Source organism: Perca fluviatilis, chromosome 9, assembly GCF_010015445.1.
Source record: "Perca fluviatilis chromosome 9, GENO_Pfluv_1.0, whole genome shotgun sequence".
NCBI lineage: Eukaryota > Metazoa > Chordata > Actinopteri > Perciformes > Percidae > Perca > Perca fluviatilis.
The window spans coordinates 9,588,968-9,614,953 of NC_053120.1; the positions used below are offsets into that span (position 1 = coordinate 9,588,968).

The following is a 25,986-nucleotide window of genomic DNA, read 5'->3' on the forward strand; positions in this document are numbered from 1 at the left end:
GCTGCAGAGCCAGACGGCTGAAAGGAGAAGAGACAAAGCTGGCTTGTTTAGCTCTGGGTAAGACCAGAGGAGGAGGAAGAAAAGAGGGAGCAGGGGAGCAAAAGGCATGAAAGGAAAACAGGAGGAGAGAGAGGGAAAGAGGAGGGATTGGGGGAATGAGAGAAGGGGGGTGAGAGAAAAAAGGGAGGAGGGGGCCCAGTTTCCATCTCTGACCACAGGAAATCTGTGTGTGGTTCAAATGCAAGCAAGTCCAAGTCGCTTTTTGCAGTCTACTTGTGTGTGTGAGGAACATACGGCAGCATGACCAGCCAGTGAGTAAAACTTTTCTTTCTTTTAATTTTTTTTGCATGTTTGAAGATAGAGACTTCAAGACAACACCTACTTTTGAAAAAGGCCTTTCAAGGGTTTAAATGTATTTGGTTCTCAGGAATGAAATAAGGGAAAGACGCTTGTAGGTGCCCCTCAGTGATGTCTGTTGAGAGAAAACCGATTTAAACGGGGAAGTCAACTATGTAGAGTTTAGTATTCCACTAGATCTTTTAACTGTGAGTGGGAGAAAAACTGAACAAATCTCAAAAATGAAGAAAAGATTCCAGAAAAAAAGATTGCTGCAGCAGTGACATACCCAATAAAGATTGGGAAAAAAAGACCTCTGTTAAATAACTGAGGGAAAGGCGCAGTCTTTGAACTCCTCAGATCTTGTTTTTCTCATTTTATCGAACCAAGGACATGCAGCAGACAAGCTGTGGATGCAAAACTCCCATACGTTATAATTATTTAGAGGGGTGTTAAGCATTTCACATCAATATAAATAAAATTAGGATAGAAAAAAAAAAGAAACTGATAAATGAAAAGGAGGACGAAGAGACAGAAGGAAAGGAAGAGTAAAAACAAGGGGAAAAAGAACAGAAAAAGAGAGCCAGAAAGATAACGACACGTTAAGAAAAATAAATGGAATAAATTACAAGAAAGATGATGGACACAAATATCAAGAACGGACGGCTTGATGGAAAGAAAGTGGTTTAAAAAAAAAAGGCAAAGAAACAACAGTTGGCAAAAACAATCTCAGCACACGGAGTTTGCCTAGTTGTCTCTGAATTGTAGATGTTCAAATTCCCATGCTTAAAGGAATTACTTTAATCGATTGAACTTACAAATGTTTAATTTCAACAACCTTAATTCCGTGATTACTATGCGTACTCTATCTGGTGTGGAAGATCTTGCGATCTAATCAGAAGCTCCAAAAACAGCCACTAAATGGATTGCTTAAACCTTGTGATAAGATTGTTTGGTCCACTTTAAATCTCAGGTAAGAAATTATCTGCATTAGCTGAACCCCATCGATCAGTGTCTCTATAATATATAACTTGACTTGATCGTGTTGTGGAATTGTTCCTCAAATTCATGTTTTTTTTGTTATTTTCCTCTCCAGTGTGGAGCATCCTGCTGCAGGCTACAGGAAGATCTTTGAGACCGTGGAAGAGCTGAACGAACCTATACCTGCTAAGATCTCTGGTAGGAAAGAGAGCAGCCTGCTTGATGGTTTTCAGAAATTCAGCCTTCATTTCAAAGTTGACAACAGAAAGTCTCTACTGTGCAGTAATGTGATGTGATGGTGATGGCACAGTGGATATTACACATGCCTTTGGTGTGGGAGATCTGGGTTCAATTCCCACTGCTATACATCAACCAATGTGTCCCTGAGGAAGACACTTAACCCCTAGTTGCTCCAGAGGCGTGCGGCCTCTGACATACAATTGTAAGTCGCTTTGGAGAAAAGTGTCAGCTAAATGACATGTGATGTAATTTTAGATTTTGTGACCCTTCAGTATATACTTTTTTATTCTATTAACCCTCGTGTTGTCTTCTAGTCAACCATGAACTTGTTGTCCTACGGGGTCAAAATTGAAAATTCACTTTTTTTTTATTCTTTTGACGCTTTTTTTTCTTCTTTTTTTTACATTTTCTTGCTTATTTCAATGTTTTTTTTTATTTTATTTATGGTCAATAAACCTAATTTATGACATTATACCTAATTTTTGAGTTAGAAAAAGCAGAAATTATAAATTATTTTAACTAATAAACTATTTCAGATCAGAGGATGTCGAGTGGATAATCAGACTGGTTAATGTCAACATGTAGTCTGGATACTGTTTTAAAACCATGTAAACATCTTTTTTTTCAAATGCTATAAAATTGAATAATCACCCCAAATGCAATGGAAGTAATCATTAATTTTACCTGCGAAGAACGTATTCATATAACATACATCCATCTTATTTTTTGGGCAATTTGGTTGAACAAAACCAATATTTCTGATCTAAAATAACTTTAAAAACGGGTCAAATTTGACCCGAGGATAACACAAGGGTTAAAAAGTGTTGCCCAAATATTGTCAGGCGAGGTATACGCTAATGTTTCTACTATCATAGCTATCAGATCTGAATATTATAGGGTCACAATTTTTGGTTGCCAGCTATCAAAATGTATCTTCTATAATCTATAGACTATACTACGTTGCACCATTTTGGTAGCACCTATCATAAGAGAGTATGTGATAGAGTATGATAAAACATTTGGTGTTTGGTGGATTTTGTCGTAACACTGGTAGCCAGTTAGCTTAGCTTAGCACAAAGACTGGAAACTGGGGCGAACAAATAGCCTTCCTCTGTCCAAGAATAAAAAGAATTTCTACCAACCAGCACCCTTTAAAGGTCCCATGGCATGAACATTTCACTTTTTTAACATTAATATGCGTCCCCCCAGCCTGCCTATGGTCCCCCAGTGGCTAGAAATGGTGATAGGTGTAAACCGAGCCCTGGGTATCCTGCTCTGCCTTTGAGAAAATGAAAGCTCAGATGGGCCGATCTGGAATCTTCTCCTTATGAGGTCATAAGGAGCAAGGTTACCTCCCCTTTCTCTGCTTTGCCCACCCAGAGACTTCCGCTGTGTGTGGCTTTAGAGTGTCCACTTTTCAGTGCTTCATACAGATTTTACGTTTGCTTTCACATTAATGTTATGTTGTATACAAGTTTTATTAACAAATTCATTGGCTATTTCAAACTTTTTAACAAATAAAAACTGAAAAAGTGGGCGTGCAAAATTATTCAGCCCCTTTACTTTCAGTGCAGCAAACTCTCTCCAGAAGTTCAGTGAGGATCTCTGAATGATCCAATGTTGACCTAAATGACTAATGATGATAAATAGAATCCAGCTGTGTGTAATCAAGTCTCCGTATAAATGCACCTGCTCTGTGATAGTCTCAGAGGTCCGTGTAAAGTGCAGAGAGCATCATGAAGAACAAGGAACACACCAGGCAGGTCCGAGATACTGTTGTGGAGAAGTTTAAAGCCGGATTTGGATACAAAAAGATTTCCCAAGCTTTAAACATCCCAAGGAGCACTGTGCAAGCGATAATATTGAAATGGAAGGAGTATCAGACCACTGCAAATCTACGAAGACCCGGCCGTCCCTCTAAACTTTCAGCTTATACAATGAGAAGACTGATCAGAGATGCAGCCAAGAGGCCCATGATCACTCTGGATGAACTGCAGAGATCTACAGCTGAGGTGGGAGACTCTGTCCATAGGACAACAATCAGTCGTATACTGCACAAATCTGGCCTTTATGGAAGAGTGGCAAGAAGAAAGCCATTTCTTAAAGATATCCATAAAAAGTGTCGTTTAAAGTTTGCCAAAAGCCACCTGGGAGACACACCAAACATGTGGAAGAAGGTGCTGTGGTCAGATGAAACCAAAATCGAACCTTTTGGCAACAATGCAAAACGTTATGTTTGGCGTAAAAGCAACACAGCTCATCACCCTGAACACACCATCCCCACTGTCAAACATGGTGGTGGCAGCATCATGGTTTGGGCCTGCTTTTCTTCAGCAGGGACAGGGAAGATGGTTAAAATTGATGGGAAGATGGATGGAGCCAAATACAGGACCATTCTGGAAGAAAACCTGATGGAGTCTGCAAAAGACCTGAGACTGGGACGGAGATTTGTCTTCCAACAAGACAATGATCCAAAACATAAAGCAAAATCTACAATGGAATGGTTCACAAATAAACATATCCAGGTGTTAGAATGGCCAAGTCAAAGTCCAGCCTAAATACCAATTGAGAATCTGTGGAAAGAACTGAAAACTGCTGTTCACAAACGGCTCTCCATCCAACCTCACTGAGCTCGAGCTGTTTTGCAAGGAGGAATGGGCAAAAATGTCAGTCTCTCGATGTGCAAAACTGATAGAGACATACCCCAAGCGACTTACCAGCTGTCGCAGCAAAAGGTGACGCTAGGCAAAGTATTAACTTAAAGGGGCTGAATAATTTTGCACGCCCAATATTTCAGTTTTTTATTTGTTTAAAAGGTTTGAAATATCCAATAAATTTCGTTCCACTTCATGATTGTGTCCCACTTCTTGTTGATTCTTCACAAAAAATTACAGTTTTATATCTTTATGTTTGAGGCCTGAAATGTGGCAAAAGGTCGAAAAGTTCAAGGGGGCCGAATACTTTCGCAAGGCACTGTAAAAGAGACTTCAGATACAGTATTAGGGGACCACTAAGGTCTATATAAAAGAGACTTCAGATACAGTATTAGGGCACCACTAAGGTCTATATAAAAGAGACTTCAGATACAGTATTAGGGCACCACTAAGGCCTATATAAAAGAGACTTCAGATACAGTATTAGGGGACCACTAAGGTCTATATAAAAGAGACTTCAGATACAGTATTAGGGGACCACTAAGGTCTATATAAAAGAGACTTCAGATACAGTATTAGGGGACCACTAAGGCCTATATAAAAGAGACTTCAGATACAGTATTAGGGGACCACTAAGGCCTATATAAAAGCATCCAAAGAGCACCATGTCATGGGACTTTTAAATCTCACTAATTCACATGTTTTGTCTTGTTTGTTTAATCCGTAAAAAATTAATTTTTTAAATTAACAAAGCTTTTTTATGGGCAGTATTAGGATGGGCTATGTACTGATTTTTGAGACTTCAGGTCAGGAAGTTTAAATTATTTTAATTGGTATCAAATGTATATATTTTTTATTATTATATTTTGCCAAAACCCTGTCATGCTCTTCCTGTTTTGTGTTGCATTTCTACCACATTCAATCCAACGATGCAGTTGGAGATTGTAATATTGACCGACTATTTGTAGCACATGTGTTTTCTTTACCCTATACTTGTATTTACCTCGTGTGCATACAGACGCTTAGACCTAACAACAGCATGTGATGTGTGTGTGTCTGTAGGTGTGATACCTTCATGGCTGGGCGGCAGTCTTCTCAGGATGGGTCCAGGTCTTTTCGAGGTGGGAGATGAACCTTTCTACCACCTGTTCGATGGACAGGCTCTCATGCACAAGTTTGACCTGAAGGATGGTCAGGTGACCTACTACAGGAAGTAAGAATACACGCTTGTTTGTCTCTTTCTGTAAAGCACCTAACCGTCCTGTTGTCCTCGGGTCAAATTTCAACCATTTAAAAAAAGTTTCCATATCAGAAATTTGGGTTTCTTTCCACCAAATTGTCAAAGAAACGTGGATGGTTCCATACAGCCATTACTCTTCACAGGTAAAATAAATGATCAGTTCACTACTTTTATCGAATTTGGGTGTTTTATTTAATTTTATAGCATTTGAAAAATAAAAATGACAAAAGAACGTTGAAAAAAATTACAAAAATGTTGGAAAAAGCTGCAAAAACGTGGCGGAAAAAAAATCGACAAAAACATAGGATCTAGGTGTGGGTCCAGGAATTTTTGAAGGATTTCTTAACCTTTATTTTCTATTCACTACAAATCAATCAAATCTTGTACATGTATCCCATTGTTTAGCACTTTTTTTGCTCTGATGTAGATCCCAAACCAGATGTCGATATTTTATGGCATCTGATTTCTGTTAGTGCAGAGAGGCATGCAGTTGATCTGTGCAGCCGAGGAAAAAGAGCTGACAGTAAATGAATCCAAACAGGAATGTTGCAAGGGAGGAGACAAAACCAATACTCTGCCTCAGACCACATAAATCCTTCATTCTACTCCAATAGATGTATCATTGTATTGGATTTGTATATAGTTGTGTTTTTATGGAATTCAAAACTACATTAACAGTTTGATAACGGTTAAAAATACTGTAAATATCTTGTGATTTATGGTTCTCTGACTCTGACGCATGTGAAAATCTCTCCACTCAGGTTCATCAGGACGGATGCGTATGTTCGTGCCATGACAGAGAACAGAATAGTCATCACTGAGTTTGGAACAGCAGCCTACCCAGACCCATGCAAAAACATCTTTTCCAGGTAACCCCAAATCCAAATATTGTAGATGTTGTGCTTAATATAAATAGTATTTTGATGATTGTGAAATGTTAAATGCATTTTTTTTAACCATGAATACACGTTCCAGTTTCTCGAATACTTGCTGTGTTTTTTGTTTGTTTTTGAAGATATTGAACTCAGTATGTCTGGCTTTTTGAACTACTAGTTGGACAATACGAGCTATTTAAAAATGTCAACTTAATTTATAAAGAAAATAGTTGGCAGATTAATCAATAATGAAAATAATTGTTTGGTGCCGCCCTTAACTTCATAATGCTACAACACTAAAATACAAAGGTTGAGTCGGTTTCCGCTTTCAGCGGAGTGTGTGTTAATAATGTACATGTGTTGTTATGGACATATAATAATAGATATAATGCCATGCTTTGCAATAATTTTTCGCCTAATCTCGAGATAACAAAGCTTGTTTTCTCGTGATAACGGCTTGCTCTAAGCGATGTCACGTGTTTTTTAGGCTACAACATTTTTTGTCACATACAGCAAACATCTGCGAGCTGCCAGTCCCCTGAACACACTGTAAAAAAAACGCGCTCTCTGTAGACAGCCCAGGCTCCACAAACGGCAACAAAAAAAAAAACTGCGCCAACCTGCCCCAAGAAACATAACAAACAGTGTTCCAGCCAATAACTGACAAGAAGGAGTTGGGGGTGAGGGTTGGGGGGTTAGTGCGCGGAAGTAAGGGGGAGGGGCCGGGATGAGGAGGAAGGAGGGGCGAGCTAGCCTCAGTCTTGTTTGACAATACTTTGAACGTCAACAAGAAGTGACGTCACCCAACATCGCTTAGAGCACCTTTAATTTATGTTGATTCTTGAATTAACAAAAGGACAATTTCTCGAGATAACGAGGTCATTTATCACGAGTTGTTTTCTCCAACACGGGCTTGTACGTGTACCGTACGCAACTAACATTAGTTTGCTGATGTGTTTTCGACACAGTGTATACATTTGGACGAAAGTGAAAGTTGTGGTTTGGTAGCAGCATTCTTATCCTTTCAACAGCTCAGCCTACTCTTAAAGGTGCAGTAAGCAATGATGCGCCAATATTGTTAATATTTACGAATACAACCCCCATTCAGAAGCTCCGCCCCCACAGAGTAACGGACAGATAACTACTGGCCGGCAGGCACATTCACATGCTGCCTCCCCACTTACCATCAAATTTCGCCGCCTGTTGCTGATTGGCTGGAACAGTGTTTTGTGGCCCGTGCACTCCTTTCTGTTTGTTTTCCATTCACACACAATGGATTTTTTCTTCTTCAGCGCACACAGAAAATAGAGAGCACACACCACTGTGGGGTGGGTTTGGCAGTTTTAAAGCAAACCGTATGAACTTTTTATGAACTTTTGCCATTCGTTGTAAGAATGTTTTCCCTAGTGATTTGATATGAGGGTATTTGCATAACTTATGGATAATTATTGTAAGGGATAGACTTACATATAGTGGTCAACTTAAAGCAGATGTGTTACTGTCCAGTAGGCTGCTCCTGATAACTCTTTCTGAAGATGGATTAGTTGTCTCATTTACTCAAGATCATGGGTTAATTATTTCATTCTTTCCAGACAACGGCATTAAAAAAAAGTCGCAAGCACGGCTGTTCTTGGCTTCCTTACCAAAGTATTAATATACTGTAATATTATTATTACATTGTATTACTCATTGATAAAACCTTTGTGTGCTTGGATAGCAACTGGCCTTCAGCTTTCCTGTTTTTTTTGTGTGTAGATTCTTCACTTACTTCAGAGGCATTGAGGTGACTGATAACTGCGTAGTGAACGTCTATCCAATCGGTGAGGACTTCTACGCTGTCACGGAGACCAATTACATCACTAAAGTTGACCCTGATTCCCTGGAGACTTTAAAGAGGGTGAGAGCTGATTGGTTTCTCATCATCTTGAATCTTTGGACTTGCAGACAGGACTACACTGATGAAGAATGCAATTTGTCCATTTAAGTACCAGGGTTTACGTTTAGAATGCATTACATCTTAACTGTTATCTTTTATCTTGAGTAAATTATTATTATATGTAGTTATGAATGCATGTTGTTTATTTCGTTGTTTAGACAACCTTTATGATAGCTGTTTCAACTGGCAAACCCATCATACTGACACTCCACCAGTCTAATTCTTTCTTGTATTCATTCTCTGTCTTGTGTGCATGTATTCATATTAGGTGGACCTGTGTAAGTACCTCTCAGTGAATGGGGTGACTGCGCACCCCCACACTGACACAGACGGTACAGTCTATAATATCGGCAACTGCTTTGGCAAGAACATGAGTCTGGCTTACAACATTGTCAAGATCCCACCGGCTCAGAACGGTGAGTTTTGCTCCATATTCAAAAGAGTGATATTTTAATGGGACTAAATTGGACTTAATCCCATGCACACTCACAAGACAATACTGCAATCACACACTGTCACTGTGTGTTTCAGACAATTCCGATCCCCTGGAGAAATCCCAGGTTGTCGTTCAGCTACCCAGCAGTGAGAGGTTAAAACCCTCCTACGTACACAGGTACCCAGGTAGTTCTTCCATTTCTCACAATATAATATATATATATATATATATATATATATATATATAAATAATATGAATACACAATACAATGAATTCAACATAATATAACCTTCACAGCTGTACTAGTTTTGCCCAAACCAGCCAAAGAAACTGGTTGTGTCTGTGACCCCCGCCCCCCCCTCAAGACGTTGCCCCCTGCTGCTTATGGATCTGAATCTGTCTATCTCTCTCTCTGATTGTCTGTCTGTAGTTTCGGTATGACAGACAATTATTTTGTGTTTGTGGAGCAGCCGGTGAAGATCAACCTGCTCAAGTTCCTGTCGGCTTGGAGCGTCAGAGGAGCCACATACATGGACTGCTTTGAATCCAACGACAGCATGGGGGTAGGTCGGGGGCGGGGCCAGAGGGTGATAGGTAATTGGCTTGTGAGTGTCACGGATGGATTACAGACCCTGGGGCCCCTGGACCAGACGCTCCGTATGAAGTGACTGTTAAGAATGCTTTTTTAATTGTCCAAAGGAGAAGGTAGTACAATAATGAACAGTTGCAATAATACGATAAAAAAAATTGAAACAACATACTGTTAACAATTGTTGTTGGAAAGTCAATCAAACACAACCACAAAGAGAAGCAAAACGACCACTTAGAGTCACAAAATGACCACATAGAGATGCAAATTGACAACAAAGACAAGCAAAATGACCACAGAGACACAATTAACACAAAGAGTTGCTTCTATGTAGGAGGGCCGGAGGGCCTTTTACATCTGTGTCCATGAGCCCATTGTCTTAGAATCGGCCAATGGATGCAGGCTATTTTGAGTTAAAAAAATAGCAGCTATTAAATGTCATATTAGAATATTTAAAGTTGTTTGTTTGGAACAATCAGTGTAACTGTTAAAAATGTACAGTTTATTAGTGGCTTTAAATTTGAGTCTTAACACATTTTTACTCATTTTACAAATTTCCCCCCCTTTCTTTTAATCTGTGCCCCAGGCTGCCCCCTCCCCTGTTTAAAATCCCCACAGCCTCACTCTACTGTGAAATACAACTGTGCAATATTTGCAATGTTTATTCTCGTTACAAATACAAACAATATCCCCCATACATGTAGTTGTATCCTCCAGTTAGAGTATTCATAATTTTTTTGTAGAGTATCTAAGTTTTTTTTGTCTTATTCTATTTTAATTTATTTACCTTGTATAATATGTATTATATAATATATAATAATGTAATTAATCGGTGTGCTTTTCTCTTTTTACTTGACCCAAAGAGCCTGCACAAGAATTCCTATGTGCCTCTGGCTCACCCAGTGAGGGCGTGCGCCCCATGTAGGCTGAGCCCTTTGCGGCGGCGCGGGTTCGGGTCCGACCTGCTGCCCTTTGCTGCGTGTCATTCCCCATCTCTCTCCCCCAAAAAATAATCTTAAAAAAATCTTGAATCTTGAAAAGTTTCTTAACCTGCTTTTGGGGCCAGGAAGGAAAGTGTTTGATTGATTACGTGTGACTGTGCCTGTGCATCTCAGTTCATATACAGTATGGTGTGTTGTAGACATGGTTCCACCTGGCCACTAAGGACCCAGCAGATTACCTGAGCAGCCACAAGTTCAGAACATCAGCTTTCAACCTCTTTCACCATATCAACACCTATGAGGACCAGGGATTCATCGTGGTCGACCTCTGCACGTGGAAAGGGCGAGTGTGACTCTGTGTGTGTCTGTTTGAGTGTTTCATGAACAGTACAGTTCCCTCATCCTGACTTCTCCCTCTGTTTTTCCGCAGTCATGACTTTGTGTATAACTACCTGTACCTGGCCAACATAAGGGAGGAGTGGGAGGAAGTGAAGAAAGCTGCGATGAGAGCTCCTCAGCCTGAGGTCAGACGATACGTACTGCCGCTGGATATACACAGGGTGAGTGCACACAAACACACACACACACACACACACACACACACACAAACTGTCATCACTAATGTGTTCATTCATTTATTTATTGGTTGTATAGCATTCTTTACAAGCTTTTATTTTGAAATGTCTGTCATTCTCTCTTCCTAAACTACTCATAACACATACATTCTACTAAATCAAGATGCAATTAAAAAAGAATACACTGTATTCACAGATAATGTTCCAACAAGATAAAATATGGCTGTTGATATTTACCTGGACACAAATCTGACAAAATGTCAGTAAGAAGTTGCTACTAGCAACAGAATATTTAACTGAAACCAACTGCTGGTGCAGACTAATACAATGCTAAAAGACTGAGGCTAAAGCTACATTGACTTTGAGGATCAACTTTTCTTGGATTAGTATTTCACTCAAGTCAGACATTTCACATAAACCACACTTTTCTCACACTCCTGTATAAAATACCCCTCAAACTAGAGAGTGTGTGTGTGTGTGTGTGTGTGTGTGTGTGTGTGTGTGTGTGTGTGTGTGTGTGTGTGTGTGTGTGTGTGTGTGTGTGTGTGTGTGTGTGTGTGTGTGTGTGTGTATGTACATCCATGTGCGTGCTTGTGTGTGTTCTCAGGAAGAGCAGGGAAAGAATCTGGTGTCTCTGCCCTACACTACAGCAACAGCTGTCCTTCACAGTGACGGCACCATCTGGCTCGAACCTGAAGTCCTCTTTTCTGGACCTAGACAGGGTAATACACACACACACACACACACACACACATTGGATGGAGACGGATAACTTTGTTGAGCAGCACTTTACACTTTACCCTTACATCAAGGATCTATTGCATGCACACACTTCTGGTCGCTCTCTGAGGTCTTCAAGTCAAGACCTTTTAACTGTTCCCAGAACACGTTTTAAAACTAGAGGTGATCGTGCATTTTCTGTGGTGGCTCCAAGGCTCTGGAACTCTCTCCCTTTAGCCCTGAGAGCCTTGGACTCTGTTGAAACTTTTAGGAAACACCTAAAGACACATCTTTTTAGACAAGCATTTAGTTAGCAATATGGTTTTGTATTGTATTTTATTTGTTGTTGTTTCTTTTATTTGTTCCTTCTGTAAAGCACTTTGTGACTCTTCTTGTCTGTGAAAGGTGCTATATAAATAAAGTTTACTTACTTACTTACTTACTTTACTGTTCTTCACACTTCATCAGCCTCATAACAATAAAACTTCCCCGTTTCACTTAATCACATGTAGATGAACTAACCAATCAGACGCTAGCAGAACTTAGACTCAGGTAAATGTGAGGAAAACCACAGAGTTTGCTGCTGATAATAATTACATGTAAATAATGATATGTAAATATACATATTCTGACTGTTTAAACACACATATGTAAATAGTTAACTGTATAAACGTAAATAAATGTTTAGCAAATTAACTCAAATATATGAATTTACTTGTAAATCTTACAATATAATATAATAACAATATGGTATGAACAATATCAACTCAAAGCAGAATAATTGTACATTTTACATCAGTATGATGGTTTTAAGTTGAGCTTGAAGGTTCATTCTTGACCTTGTTGTTGCTGAAGCTTACAACCAATCTTTTTTTGTCATGGTGCTTCTATACATTCCCCAAGTTTGGAATCAACTTTTATATTGACGGTTTTTCTCCTTTCCTCTAATAACTATTTTAACAGACATAAAAACACTATTTCAGACGTCAAGTGTTTTATTATAGGTTATAATATTCGGCTCGGCTTGTCCGTCAGTTTGTTTGTCTGTCAGCTGAATTACGGAAAAACTACTGGCCCGATTTTCATTAAACTATACTGTATATCTTTGTATAATATCTGTCTTGCTGTCTTTTTCTCCCTTAGCCTTTGAGTTTCCACAGATTAACTACTCTCTGTGTCGTGGACAGAAGTATTCCTTTGCCTACGGTCTGGGACTCAACCACTTCATCCCTGACAGGGTAAGGAGCGCTTTCATCGTTCACAGGAGGGGACAAAGACAGTGTCTGTGCTCGTCTCCCCAGCCCAAAGTAATCCAGAAAGTGACGCTGACGTTGTTGTTGTTGATGGAGACTGTCTCGCTTGTTTATTGTTGACTTGCTGTAGATAGTCAAGCTGAACGTGCAGACCAAACAGACCTGGGTGTGGCAGGAGGAAGAGTGTTACCCATCAGAGCCGCTGTTCGTACCAACACCTGGAGCCACAGAGGAGGACGATGGTAGAACACACACATAATTACACTTTTAAACACACACACACACACACACACGACACAAAATGCCACTTGGCTTATAATGAAAGGGTTTCAAATATTGTGTGATAGGGACCCTCTTTTTCCAGTATATTTTACAGAAATATGACAGCAGACTTTAAAAATGATTTTGTAGTTTTAATTATTTGTAATACTAATAATATAATAATTTAACTTTGACTAAGAAAAAATGTAGCCAGAGCTGGATTACCAACTCGGCAACTGCCCCAGTGCCCCATACCCACAGGGGGCCTAAATTCTCCCGGTTCACCGTGTGGTAATTTGATACAATTCTTTTTGTAATATAGTCTGAACCACAAAATGTGCTATTTTAAGAGATATTACAGGGGCATGTGTTAAAGGGGCTCATGGCCTTAAGTTAAAATATAGTTTTAAAAACCTGTATTATTTCAGTTTACCTTATATGGCATTTATGCCTAGTAAAGTTACCACAAATCCTTACTAATTTTATTACTTCGACCCTGAATGTAGCACACCAAATCCTGTTTGGAGAGGTCTTGTCACATGGGAACAGAACACAAAGATTTAAAAATTGCACCAGAAATATTGCAAAAAACTTTAAGATCTTTATCAGACATATGAGCAAAAATCTAACAAAAAATGGAGAAAGAAAATGGAACAGCCAAAGGGTAACTTCAATTCTAATCTTTACGTGATCAATTTCTAAATATATTCCTAAATCAAACTCCCACTTAGATTCATTTTAACCCATACCTAAACGTCTATGGTGGAAACACACACACACATATTCATCCCATCTGTCTGGGTGTTGCAGGTGTGCTGCTGAGCATCGTGGTGAAGCCAGGCACAGAGAGACCGGGCTTCCTGCTGGTGCTGGATGCCATGACACTGACAGAGCTGGCCAGGGCCGAGGTCAACGCCATCATCCCCGTGACCCTCCACGGCATGTACAAACCATGATCCACACGTTGACCCCAACCCAGCCAAGACATATCCTTAACCCTCCTTCTCGTCAAGCGTGCACCTGTTGTCCTCCGGTTTGGTTTACCTGTTTATAAAGCTTAAAGTAGCCTCTTTATGATTACCCAATTGTATGTTATATCATTTTAAGCCAACTTCATAAGTTGTTACCACTAGTTTTACACTTCTTTATGGAATTGATGGTGATAAACATCATTTACATGAAATTATCGGTAATCTTTGAGTAAAATGAGCAGAAATTAGGAATTATCTCGACTAATAGTTAAGGTCAGAGAAACATATGTTTATGGATGATCACAGATTTTCACCCGGTTAGACCATAAAAGTAATGATCAATAAGTGGATGGAACCATCCATGTTATTTTTGGGAACTTTGGTTGAAAAGAAAGCCATATTTCTAATGTAGAAACTTTGAAAACAGGTCAAATTTGACCAGAGGACAACATGAGGGTTAAATAGGCTACACCGCCTTCACTTCCCTGTCAGCCAACTACAAAGTTGTGAGTGTCTTTTGATTGGAATGTAAAAACGGTTTCTTCTTATAGACAATTGAACAGCGTCTTGTAGCTGGTGGATAAAAACAGTGCCTGTGTACAGAGAGTTTACTTCATAGTTTACTTTGCTTTAGTTAAAAACACCTTAGCAAATACATTCACATTTAGTCCATTGAAAATGTTTTATTTTATAATTAATATAGCACCTGCAGATTTGTAAAACCCCTCTTCTAAAGTGAGGGCAACAATTAAATACAAAAAGAATTTTTGCAACATGTATTGTAAAAAGCTATTTACATTTGTTTTAATCAAATAAAAACTATTACATGACTATGATAATGTCACGTTTTTGTAATTAGATTACTGGTTACAGTTTTTTGACAACAATTACTGTAAAATAATATCAATATCGTATCAACATTCATACGAGTTGCTTTTGGGCGTGCAGATTTTAATCTTTCATCTCCTAGAAGAGAGAAAAAAAGAATAAAAAAAAAAAAAGAATTAAAAAACATGCCAAGACAACTGTGTTATGTGCAAAAATGAGGCAAACATTAAATTATACACAAACAGAAGCCACATGGGCATAATACTCAGTATCTCCTAAAAACTGTTCATGTTGTGTTTACTGTGGCTTGTGCTGCCCCCAAGTGGACAATAAACGTGAATGCAGGTTTAATGAGGTAATCACATTGTGGGACCTTTGAAAGTTTCTACCACCATTTATCGGAGGATAGGCAATACAATCATCTATCTGCTTGTTAATATTTCTGTACAGTGTCCATGCGGACACATTTGCATTCAGTATGTGCAGCAATTGTAGTTGATTTGAATTATTCAAAGTATGAAGATAAAACTTTTACTGAAGTGATTTGTATTACATTACCTGTGTAATCAAAACAAAATAATCTTATATAACCAGGAAAGTACTGAAATAGAAAATTATTGTTAACAGGAGTTAAAAGATGCAGTAAGATATACCTATAATATGACCTTTAATAGAATAGATTAATTATGAAGGGAGTAAGCATAATTTAAAATTGATTAAAAATCTATCTAAATTAATATTCCCTCGCACACAGACTGTTAGCTGCTGGTCGATGCATCTTTAAGAGATTGTTGAGATAATTCTCGTTACCTACAATTACTAATTTACACTGTATGCAAACATGTTAGCATGGCCAGACATACAGACACAGATTATTGTAGTGCACACATTGGAAAAGATGATCAATGGGCTTCAGCAGCAGTTTAATCTCAGAGATGGACAGATGTTTGTAGTGTCCAGAGGACATGAGGAGGACAAAAATGGAAGCTTCTATATACGTAGAAGTGGCGGCTGCAGTTTCTCTGTGGACATCTGATACTGCTGCTGTTTGATGATGTCCAGGCAGTCTCTTAGAACCTGCAGACAGAAACAGATGTGAGAAAAAAAAAACCCATCATAATGGGGAAAAAAGGGAAAGTTGAAATCGTATTGGTGTTTTTTTTTTTACCTTCCTGGTGTCCTGAGGCAGAATGACTCCATCGTCCCAGAGCCTGCTGGAGGAGAAGAAAGCTGAGCTCTCCTCCTCCAGTCGCCTATTTAACTTGTCCTCCTCCTGCGTCTTCTTCTCCTCCTCCTGCTCGCTGTCAGGGGGAAGCAGAGAGCCGGCGTGACCCGGAGCAGTAATAGACACTCTGGCGTTGGGCCACAGGAACAGGAAATTAGGGTCAAAAGCCCGCCCACACTGGAGGAAGAAAAAAGGAAACAAGATTGAAATTGTGGGATTAACCCTGAATCCTGCAAGAGTAACATGTATGATGATACAGTAGAATAAGAGGGATTGTGTACAATTTGTTGTTCGTAACCAAGGGTAACAAAAACTAGATTGGTATCCATTAAATATCTTTTGCAGTTGATTCTGCAAAAACAATGCGGTCATACAATGAATTGGACCAGGTCCCATTTGATGTTCCCCAAGACGATTCATTTCTGCATTCAGGATAATACCACCTTTAAAGCTCTACACGTAGTTTCTGTCGCCCCCATTAGGAATTCTAAGTAATGACAACAACACTGTCGGCGCATCCACACGAGCAAGCCTTCAGTGATCAGTTACTAGAAGTGTTTAACCCGTCAAACCAAGGAGGACACGGAAGAAGCACGATGGACTCTTCAGAAGAGGTAATGATCTTGTTTGATGTCCTCTTTGGCTCCAAGGCTGAATGCTGCTGAGGCCTTTCTCAGCGGTGACGTACTGTAAAACTAGGGTTGGGCATCGTTTGGGTTTTTCCCCGATACCTGTGCGAAAGCGATACTTTAAAAATGGTGCACATGCCTAAACGGTGCCTGAATCAATACTTAAAAAAAATATATATATTATTTAAATATATTTTTTTTAAATGATTATTATAACAAATAACATATTTCACCAGTAAATTGCTGTTAAACAACCACCAGATGGGAAAAGGTTGTTTTACAATAGCTTTTGATGCATCACAAGGCTTAGGCTGCCAGTTTCAAGTGAATGCAGCACCGCCTGTGTTGTTTTCTCAGACAACGGCAGCTGCACACGGTTACGTCCCGGTGTTGGAATCCTCTAAAGTGAAATACAGTCACGCTTTACACCATTTAATTTATACAATTTATGCTGTTTATTGATCCCCAGTGGGGAAATTACAATTTAATTTTAACGTTAGCTGTCAGCATTTTAACAGTTTTTAATCTAGCTACTAGCTAACGGTAGGCTAACATCAGCTGCTGTCAAGTGCAGACTTAACTAGTGTCGCGTGCAGCGATGCTTCTGTTGCCTCTAACATCCGTCTCGGAGCATCGGAGAGAAGCGCAGGTATTTCAGTGGCATCGAAATCCGCGTTGCTATTGGTCCGGTAAATACCGGTCGTTTAGGCACCGGAGCCATATTAGCACCGGGTTGAGGTACCCAACCCTACGTAAAACGCATCACTCGAGCTGCTGCGCGTGAGCAGTCGCCAGACTACACCATTTGTAAACATAGCCATACTGAGAAATACAGAGAGAGTTGTGTGGAGCCGATAGCCTTAATAAGCTTTGTATCAACTCATCTGGCCATGGCTTGAATGTAACGGACATTCATTGATATAAAATAGTTGCACACTATAGCTTTAAATGAATAAGCTAGGTAAAAGACCAACGTTTTTGTTATGAGATTGTCACATAACTACATTAATGTTCATCGACGTTTACCATGGCGAAGCTGTCCGCACCATGGCATCCACCAATCACCACTGTGATTTTGGGGACGGAGGCACACGCTACTGCTGACATCATTGAACCCTGAGCCTTCAGATGGTTAGTGTTCATCTCTGCCTAGAAGAGAGAGAAACAAACTGAGAAAATACAGATATGAAACTACATTATTTTTATTAAAATGTTACAAGCTGGCCAGGATTTTTTTTTCTAAATCCTGCCTTCAGGAATTACTAATTCAGATTCTATCTTTGATGTCCCAGAATATCTGTACAAAATTGACAATAATAATTTATACATTTACTTATAAATATAAATCCAAGAAAAGACCAGAGAACTATTTGGTAAAGTCTATGAGTTGTACGATGCATTTTGAATCCAAACAAGCCTGTGTGTGTGTGTGTGTGTGTGTGTGTGTGTGTGTGTACCTGTGTTGTGGAGAGTGTTAGAGCCGTTGTGGGTGCCGTGTTCTGGAGGAAGAGAAGGGGGATGTCTCTCTGGTCACACAACTGGACAAAATGGCTTCCTTTGAGTGTGGCCGGGTATGACAGCTCTCCGTCGTTGGCTACTATTCCCACTAAGTGTCTAACACAGTACATGCACACAGACATGAAAACAAATACTCACATATACTCAAAAACAAATAAAAACAGCTCAAGCTATCCTGCAGAGGCTTCCACTGTGGCGTTTTCTGACGGCAGGGATCCCCCCCGCTTCCCAGCATTGCACGCTAGTGGGCTTGCCACTAGCAGTTATCAGTTTCTCTTCACTGTCCACTGACAAGCAAAGAAAAACAGGCTACACCCTGAAACAACCGCGATGGCTGCACCTGATTGGACAAACGCTTGACATGGGGCCGTAATGCATTACGCGGCTGCTCATGGGAAGCGGGGAAATGCCCTTTGGCAGTGGACACGTACCGTTAGGCTGCTTTTCAAGCATCTTCGATACACACATTAGAAACAACACAATAGTGTAAATAAGTCTGATCAGTTCAGTCAACAGATGAATTTGTTCCTACAAAGTCTTACGTGGCCTTTGGTCACTTTCAAGGGATTGAGATTCGTTTTGGTCTTCTGTCTGTTGACATCTACTGATTAAGACGTAACTGAGGGCAGCTGCTAATCTCATGGGTGAGGGGTCACTGAGTTTAAGAGTGTATAGTGTAAACTATGCAAGTGTCTCACCCATTTTCAGTATAAAGAAGCCAAAAAGGACCATTCAAAAAATAATCTCTGCACCCAAAACTACAGAAACTACATCTTCTGTTTATTGTGTTCAGTGAGAGATTCTATTGGCCAGATTCAACAGCACGGTGCAAATTAACACAGTTTGTGCTGACAATCTGCTTGTAATATATGCCTTTATTAAATAATTAATTATTGTTAAATTGGCAAATTATTATAATTTACTAACTATTATTCCAACTTAACTGCAGACTTTAACTTAAAGTTTGTTAGCTGAACAGCGTATGTTATTCCTGCCCCCATTATCTAACTCTGTGTGCGTTTGTATCCATTACCCATGTATCTTTGCAAAGCCAGTGATGAGTGTGGTTCCATAGAGAGCTTTAAACTCCTGGAAGCGGCTCCCGTCTGTCAGCCGACTGATTACCTGGACAGACAGACAGACAGACAATAACAACAACCAACAGCGTGTTATTAAGTCTGGATTCAGTGAGACAGGAACATGACTGTCATGACGTGAAACTGACTTTTCCACATACCAAACGACAATATACAGTAATTTGCCATGAATTTTGAAGGGATAATCTAAAATCATTGTGGTGTTTTTGCACTTACTTGCCAGAGAACATGTCATTAAACCACTGTGACAAACTGCAGTGTGTAATGATTCTGTAATGATTACATAGGTCTCTTTTCCCTGGCTGTTACATCAGACGGAATGTATTTACTGCCCATGCTAACTACATTAATATTTGTTTTGCACACTGTACCATCTTAACATCCAGACTGTAGTTATAACTTTTAGGAGCGAGCCCCAGAAGATCCTCTGAACTATACAGCGGCTCTTCCTCAGCTTTCCTCTTCCTCTCTTCATCCTCCTCCTCCTCTTCCTCAGGCAGTTGGAAGTTGAGGGTGGAAACAATGTTTCTGGTGTAATCGTACGCCTCCTTTTCTTCCCAGGCAAAATGGTCCACACAGCCACTCACCCTGAAACCAGATGATGGATTGACAGACTTGACAATGTGAACTTATTCTGTTATTTATTTAATAACAATAACATTTATTAATAATAATAATAATAATAATAATAATAATAATAATATTTTGGGATTGGTTTGATTTATGGGCCTACTCAGCGTGAAGCCTGGCTCCTCCCAGGTCTTCTGCGGAGACTTCCTCTCCCGTGGCGGCCTTGACAAGGGGCGGTCCTCCCAGGAATATGGTTCCTATCCGGTGCACCATCACTGCCTCTTCTGCCATGGTGGGAATGTAAGCGCCACCCGCCGTGCATGACCCGCACACCACCGACACCTTTAAGATTGTTGTTTCTATTTAGAAATAGTTTATATATATATAAAAAAATTTTTAAACTGCAATAGCTGTAATTTTATCAAATGATGATGTGGTTTTGTGTCTTTTCTGTGTGGACTTCAGCTTTTAAGACTGGAACCCAAGTTTGAGAAAACTCTTGCAGACCTCAACATGTTATGTATGTAGGTAAAAAAAAAAAAAAAAAAACTTGATTAAAGAGGAATCAAAGAATCCTTCACACTGTCTGTCACAGAGTCAGGACAAAGAATAAAATCAAAAGGTTTTTAATGAAGGTCGTCAGGCAAACAAAAGTCAAAAACAGCATCAAAAAAAAAGGTTGAGTCAAAGAGGTAAAAAAACTAAACAAAAAAAAAAAAAACAAAAAAAAAGGAGAATGGTGCCAAAGGCAGTGTCAGAAATACCAGAAAAACTCAGGAGACTTCTAGTTAAGCTGTTTAAACAAACTTAGTAGTACATTCATTTCTACCTTCTATGGCCTAAAGATCAATTTAACACCAATTATATTTGATGTACTTGAAAGGAAATTTGTAAATCCGATGCCTCTAAAACTGCAAAATAGAGGGAACCTTAAAATAGCCTGGAAAACACCATGATACAATTTCCTGAAAATATATTGTTAGCACATTTTAACAGTTTTGTCTGCTTTTTGCTTTACATGGCTCCAGGGACAGTAGCATGTCACATGTGACATCTGTTTAGTATTTATAACACATTCATTCATTCATTGCCTTTTTTATTTTTAGTTCTGTTTAAGCCCAAACTACTTTTTTTTCTTTACCTGTGCGATTTTCATGGCAGACATGATTGCTTCGTTATAGAACGTCCTTCCTCCCTGGTTCTTATCAGGAAAGATCTCTGACTGGATAATTATACAAACACAGAGAATTAGAGATTAAAATAGCAGTCAATATACTTCAGCTTACATTAAGATCCCCTGAAAAGACACTCTTCTAATGATAACCTCTTACTGTGTGTGTGTGTGTGTGTGTGTGTGTGTGTGTGTGTGTGTGTGTGTGTGTGTGTGTGTGTGTGTGTGTGTGTGTGTGTGTGTGTGTGTGTGTGTGTGTGTGTGTGTGTGTGTGTGTTTACCTGCAGTGGTAGAAAAGCTCCTCCAGAGTCGACCAGGTAAACACAAGGTAGGCGATTCTGAATTGCTATTTCCTGTGCTCGTAGCTGCTTCTTCACTGTGATTGGATACGCTGTGCCACCTTTCACTGTGGCATCGTTGGCAATGAACATACACCACAGGCCACTGATCCTGCCAATGCCTGGATAGATACGCACACAAGGACACACAGTATAAGTCGGTGGCATGCATGTGCATCACACATGCATCGTCATAAGGTGGGAAATAATAATAATAATAATAAGTTATAATTTAAAAAATAAGTCAGAAGAGTAAACTGAGTTAATTCGAGGCACTGGGGTAAATCAAACTAGTCAGATTATACAATCTATGGTTAGTATTTAAGGTGCAGGATTGCAGCTAGTGGTTTCTGACCAGTCAGGCATCCGGCTGAAGGGATGTCCCCATATGGCAGACCCAGCCCAGCGAATGGTGACAGCTCCAGGAAGTCCTCATCATCCAACAGGAGGCGCAGCCGTTCCCTGACCATCAACTTCCTATTTCTCTGGGTGTGTCTAGCGATGGCATTTTCCCCTCCACCTTTCCGTACCTTTTCAATCAACTCTATGTACCTTACAGAGAGAAAAAAGAGAGAGCTAATGATCAGCATGCATTTGCAAACTAATTTCAATGAATAATGCAGTAGGGGAAATCAACAAGAACTGGTCAGAGCTGATAAGAGCAGAACTTACTTGTTGCGACAGGCGATGCTGTTTCGGAGGTTAGCTTCATACACATGTTGGTTGTTGGGCTGGAGGGGTTGCTCCAGGACCTGGAAGGCACTGCGCAGCGCTCTCCTCCTCCTGGCTGCAGAGCTCATACAGCGGACTGAACATTGCCAACGCTGCTCAGCCAGCCTGCAACAGATTCATCTATAAGTGTTTATTACTGTGTACTGGTAGCAAAGCATGTTCATGGTCTGTTTACAACATGACAACCTGATGCAAAAAGATGCAATGTAACATTCCCTTAAGAACATTGCAAAATGTGTGTAAAAGTAGTGCAAGTTATTAAGTATGTTGTTGCTATCATCTTTCCGTATACTGTAAAACTATTAATTGATGAGAGCATAAATAGCAAAAACACCCAACATGTCTCCAGTTTATTATGTCTCCAGTACTCCATGCTAACACTTTAGCATGCTGACAGTATGTCAATAGCATTATCCAAAAGTAAGCAGAAAAACTTTTATTATAAAAAGAAAAATTATAAAAGATTATTTTTAATATAATACCTTTAGTTTCACAAAATCTAAAATTATATATTATTTTTCAACATGACTTATGTGGCCGGGTTCATTTTTGAAACTGTTCCTGGGAAACATGTAGTTGTTCATCCACCCTAAAGTGATTTTAGCCGTGATGCAACAAAGTTGAAAAATTGATCGATTTTATTGTAAATCAAAATCACCAGAGCAGCTGTTTTGATTGTAATCTACATACTTAACAGCTGTTAACAAGCTGGAGCAAGTTAGAGGTAAAGCCAAGGGTTTCACAGGTTATATTAATGACTGTCACCAGCAAATTGAACTACTTACCTTAATTCTGTGAGTTGACAGACGGGATTTAACAGCATTTTTAAACATATAACATATATAGTTTTATTATTATTACAAAACAAAACCATCTCTAATATTATTGTAATGCCAAGTATACAGACCTTTTTCACGGCAGACATGTTGACATGTCATAGTAGGAAAAGCACAGGTGTATTCAAAACCATTAATGATGGCTGCATTCTACTTAGGAGAGACCCTGGTATTGTACATGCTGACTCACTCACTTGATGGAACTGAGCCATCGTTAAGGTTATTAATTTCAGCTGTGCTTTTCCTACTATGACAAGTCAAAATGTCTGCTGTGAAAAAGGTCCACACCACTAATGTAGCCTAATATCTTAATTAATGTGGGCTTAAGTGGTCAATTTCACAGCAAACTAGCCAATTTACATAGCTATTTACATAGTTTACTTTTCCCCCAACTAGCTAAGAAAAAACGTGTGAGGAAACCAACCGGTACAGCAGCCTTTTATATAATGACATTAATGTAGAAACAAAATTAATTTATAATTGAATTTACTATTCTTCAATTGAACCCAGCTAGACTTGAAACATTAATTTCCATAAATAAACAGACTAAAAGTTATGGAAATGGCGTGAACGACGACAATGTAGACACACGTTTGCTCATATTTTGTCACGTGAATCTAAAGATATTAATGATCATACAGTGAAATTGTTTTAAAGTAACATTTGGATAACCTCAAATCCCAGATACGTTAGCTCCCTCCTGTATACCAACAGAAAACAAGAAATGTATGCCAAAGGTCGTAAAGGCACCTGAGTGCACTTCAAGAATGCATGTGTAGATTTATGGACGGGAAATAAGTTACGCCTCTTACCTTAGCATGCAGCGGAACATGTCTGTCTGTGTCTGCTCTAAAACACCTAATTACACAACTTCAGTAGCTTAAAAACTACCCCAAAACCATGAAAAGCAAACCCAAACAGCTAACTTTACTCCATCGCCATAGACATTCTTCTTCCTTCCTACTGCTGTTGGCAGTTTGTCTTCTGTTTTACACATTACCGCCACCTACAGGAGTAGAGGGGGAGTGGGATGGGAATCAGAATCAGGTTCACGTACAAGAAATTTGCCTATTATTTTGGCACATAACAAAAACCAAAGTAAGAGAAAATAAAAAATAAAAAATAGGCATACTACAAATGTCAAGAATCATAAATAGAAAACAGATTGTATGAAAAATGTGCAATAAAAAATATGAAATTGTATTTAAACAATTCTCATTTTAAAATGAAAATAGCTGTGTGCAAAGAGGATGGAATGTCAAAATACACTTGATCTATCTATCTATCTATCTATCTATCTATCTATCTATCTATCTATCTATCTATCTATCTATCTATCTATCGCTGTATTAACACATCTTGGCCGCTAGATGGAACTGCTCATTAACCAATTAATGAACAGGGGTTCTGCATAGACTGTACATATTAACAGTCTATGGGGTTCTGTCTAAAGATGAAATACATCCCTTCCCATAAATGTCAGTTTTTACGAGGTGCATTTGATTTAAATAAACAATAGGTGTTTTAACATTAATATATTTGCATCAGAAGGAGATATTTGGAAATGTTCTGTGCATGCTACATAACTAAATTGAGAGTAGGCTCTTACATTTTTACAGTTGGTGTATTGTTCCCTAACTTCACTGACAAAGCTAACTAATAAACTATTTGAATGATGAAAAGTAATGATTGCTGAATTATTACTGTAAGTCTAGGTCTTACATCATTTGTTATAAATATTGTAGTAAGATACCATAGACTCCCATAGACAAACCTTTTAAGGTACTACTGTACATGTAGGCTATTTCTTTCTTTTTTTAGCCTTGAGATTGAATTTTTATTGTTAAATTTCTTCACACATTTATTTGTTTATTAAAGAATCAGAATACTTAATGGATCCCCTCAGGGAAATTGTTTAGTTGTAATTATTGTACCAAGTAGGCTAATTATTGTACAATTGTCCAAGAATGTTGAGATGTGATGTGGAAATACGTGTTAAGTCCAGTTTTGACACTAAGCGTGTAACACTCAGAGAGAGGAGTTATAGCCTATAGAAGCTAGTAAGTAGGGCTGCTCGATTATGGAAAAAAATATAATCACGATTATTTCAGTCAATATTGAAATCACGATAATTTAACACGATTACTCGATTCTTCTGGAAAGATGTTGTAATTATTGAACTTAAAAAACAGTGGAAAAAATTAAATAAATCAATAGTAAAAAAAACACATACAACTGTGAAATTTGCCTCAATAGTTGCCCTATTTAAACTTTATTTTTTTCATTCAGAAAAGAGAAAATAAGAGTTTACTTGCAAAACGTAATGAGCTAAATAATTGTTTTTCTCGATTATTCTGTTTTTGTGATCATTGGGAGCCAAAATCATAATCACGATTAAATTTCGATTAGCCTAATTGCACAGCCCTACTAGTAAGATTGTTTCATATCATCAATACTTTGACCTTTATGATTTTTTACACTAGGCTATAGTTGGAAGGTAAACTTTGTTTGGTTAACTTTGTCTTGAAATTGGGCCAACAGAAAGCATGATAAAATAATATCAAACTGATTAAAATAAAATGCATTTAACTCGATGAAACAATCAATCCCAATGAAATAATAGCATAGCCTACTCTAGACTGGTTCCTTTTGCATTTATTTGCCTAGGCCTACTGAATGAATCAATAATATCACATAACATTAGCCTAATTATTTACAGAAAGCTCATAGTTATTTACCTGTTGTTGGTCTTTCTTAGGTCTAAAACCGCTTGGCTGACCCAACAATAACCCTATTTTTAGAACCACTGTGGTCCAGGGCCCCTGGTTTGGGCGGCCCTGCTGATTCAGGCGGATAGAGAGCAGGAGGAAAAGAAGGAGGAGGAGGAGGAGTGTGTGTTTGTCAGCAGACACTGAAGAACCGGAGTCCCAGCGGCAGTTCAGGAGAGTCTTGAGCGGGGAAATCTCTGTCTAATACGGGAGAACTCAGAAGGGGGAATCCGCGATGAGTTGGGGAACGGAGCTCTGGGTATGTT

General features: G+C 39.0%; 3 protein-coding genes across 4 annotated transcripts in view; 2 read left to right on the plus strand and 1 right to left on the minus strand.

Moving 5' to 3' along the window:
• The first annotated feature begins 188 nt into the window (after positions 1-188).
• Positions 189-14,608, plus strand: LOC120566020 (retinal Mueller cells isomerohydrolase-like). Its single transcript, XM_039812221.1, has 14 exons — positions 189-311; positions 1,433-1,515; positions 5,274-5,424; positions 6,213-6,320; positions 8,082-8,223; positions 8,531-8,678; positions 8,794-8,875; positions 9,129-9,261; positions 10,429-10,571; positions 10,659-10,788; positions 11,411-11,525; positions 12,667-12,761; positions 12,907-13,018; positions 13,848-14,608. Exons 1-14 carry the CDS (start codon positions 301-303, stop codon positions 13,991-13,993), a joined length of 1,599 nt encoding a protein of 532 aa, XP_039668155.1. The 5' UTR covers positions 189-300; the 3' UTR covers positions 13,994-14,608.
• A 68-nt stretch (positions 14,609-14,676) lies between these two features.
• On the minus strand, positions 14,677-25,801 carry si:ch211-198n5.11 (methylcrotonoyl-coenzyme A carboxylase 2). Of its 2 annotated transcripts, XM_039812219.1 has the most exons (14): positions 25,691-25,801; positions 23,765-23,958; positions 22,057-22,221; positions 21,740-21,936; positions 21,328-21,506; positions 21,017-21,097; positions 20,039-20,217; positions 19,677-19,893; positions 19,242-19,333; positions 18,148-18,304; positions 17,717-17,839; positions 16,005-16,238; positions 15,835-15,913; positions 14,677-14,974 (listed from the first exon to the last, which is right to left on the minus strand). In XM_039812219.1, the coding sequence occupies exons 2-14, from the start codon at positions 23,782-23,784 to the stop codon at positions 14,850-14,852; spliced, it is 1,848 nt and encodes a 615-aa protein (XP_039668153.1). In that variant the 5' UTR covers positions 23,785-23,958; positions 25,691-25,801; the 3' UTR covers positions 14,677-14,849. The 2 variants fall into 2 exon arrangements, with proteins under 2 accessions (XP_039668153.1, XP_039668154.1); XM_039812220.1 differs by lacking the exons at positions 14,677-14,974; positions 25,691-25,801 and having other exon boundaries at positions 15,361-15,913; positions 23,765-23,784.
• Positions 25,802-25,827: 26 nt separating this feature from the next.
• fnbp1l (formin binding protein 1-like) overlaps positions 25,828-25,986 on the plus strand; it is a 56,994-nt gene continuing 56,835 nt past the window's right edge. Inside the window, exon 1 of the mRNA XM_039812222.1 lies at positions 25,828-25,979. Within this exon, the coding sequence (XP_039668156.1) occupies positions 25,956-25,979 (24 nt within the window). The 5' untranslated portion in view covers positions 25,828-25,955. The remainder of the gene's footprint in view (positions 25,980-25,986) is intronic.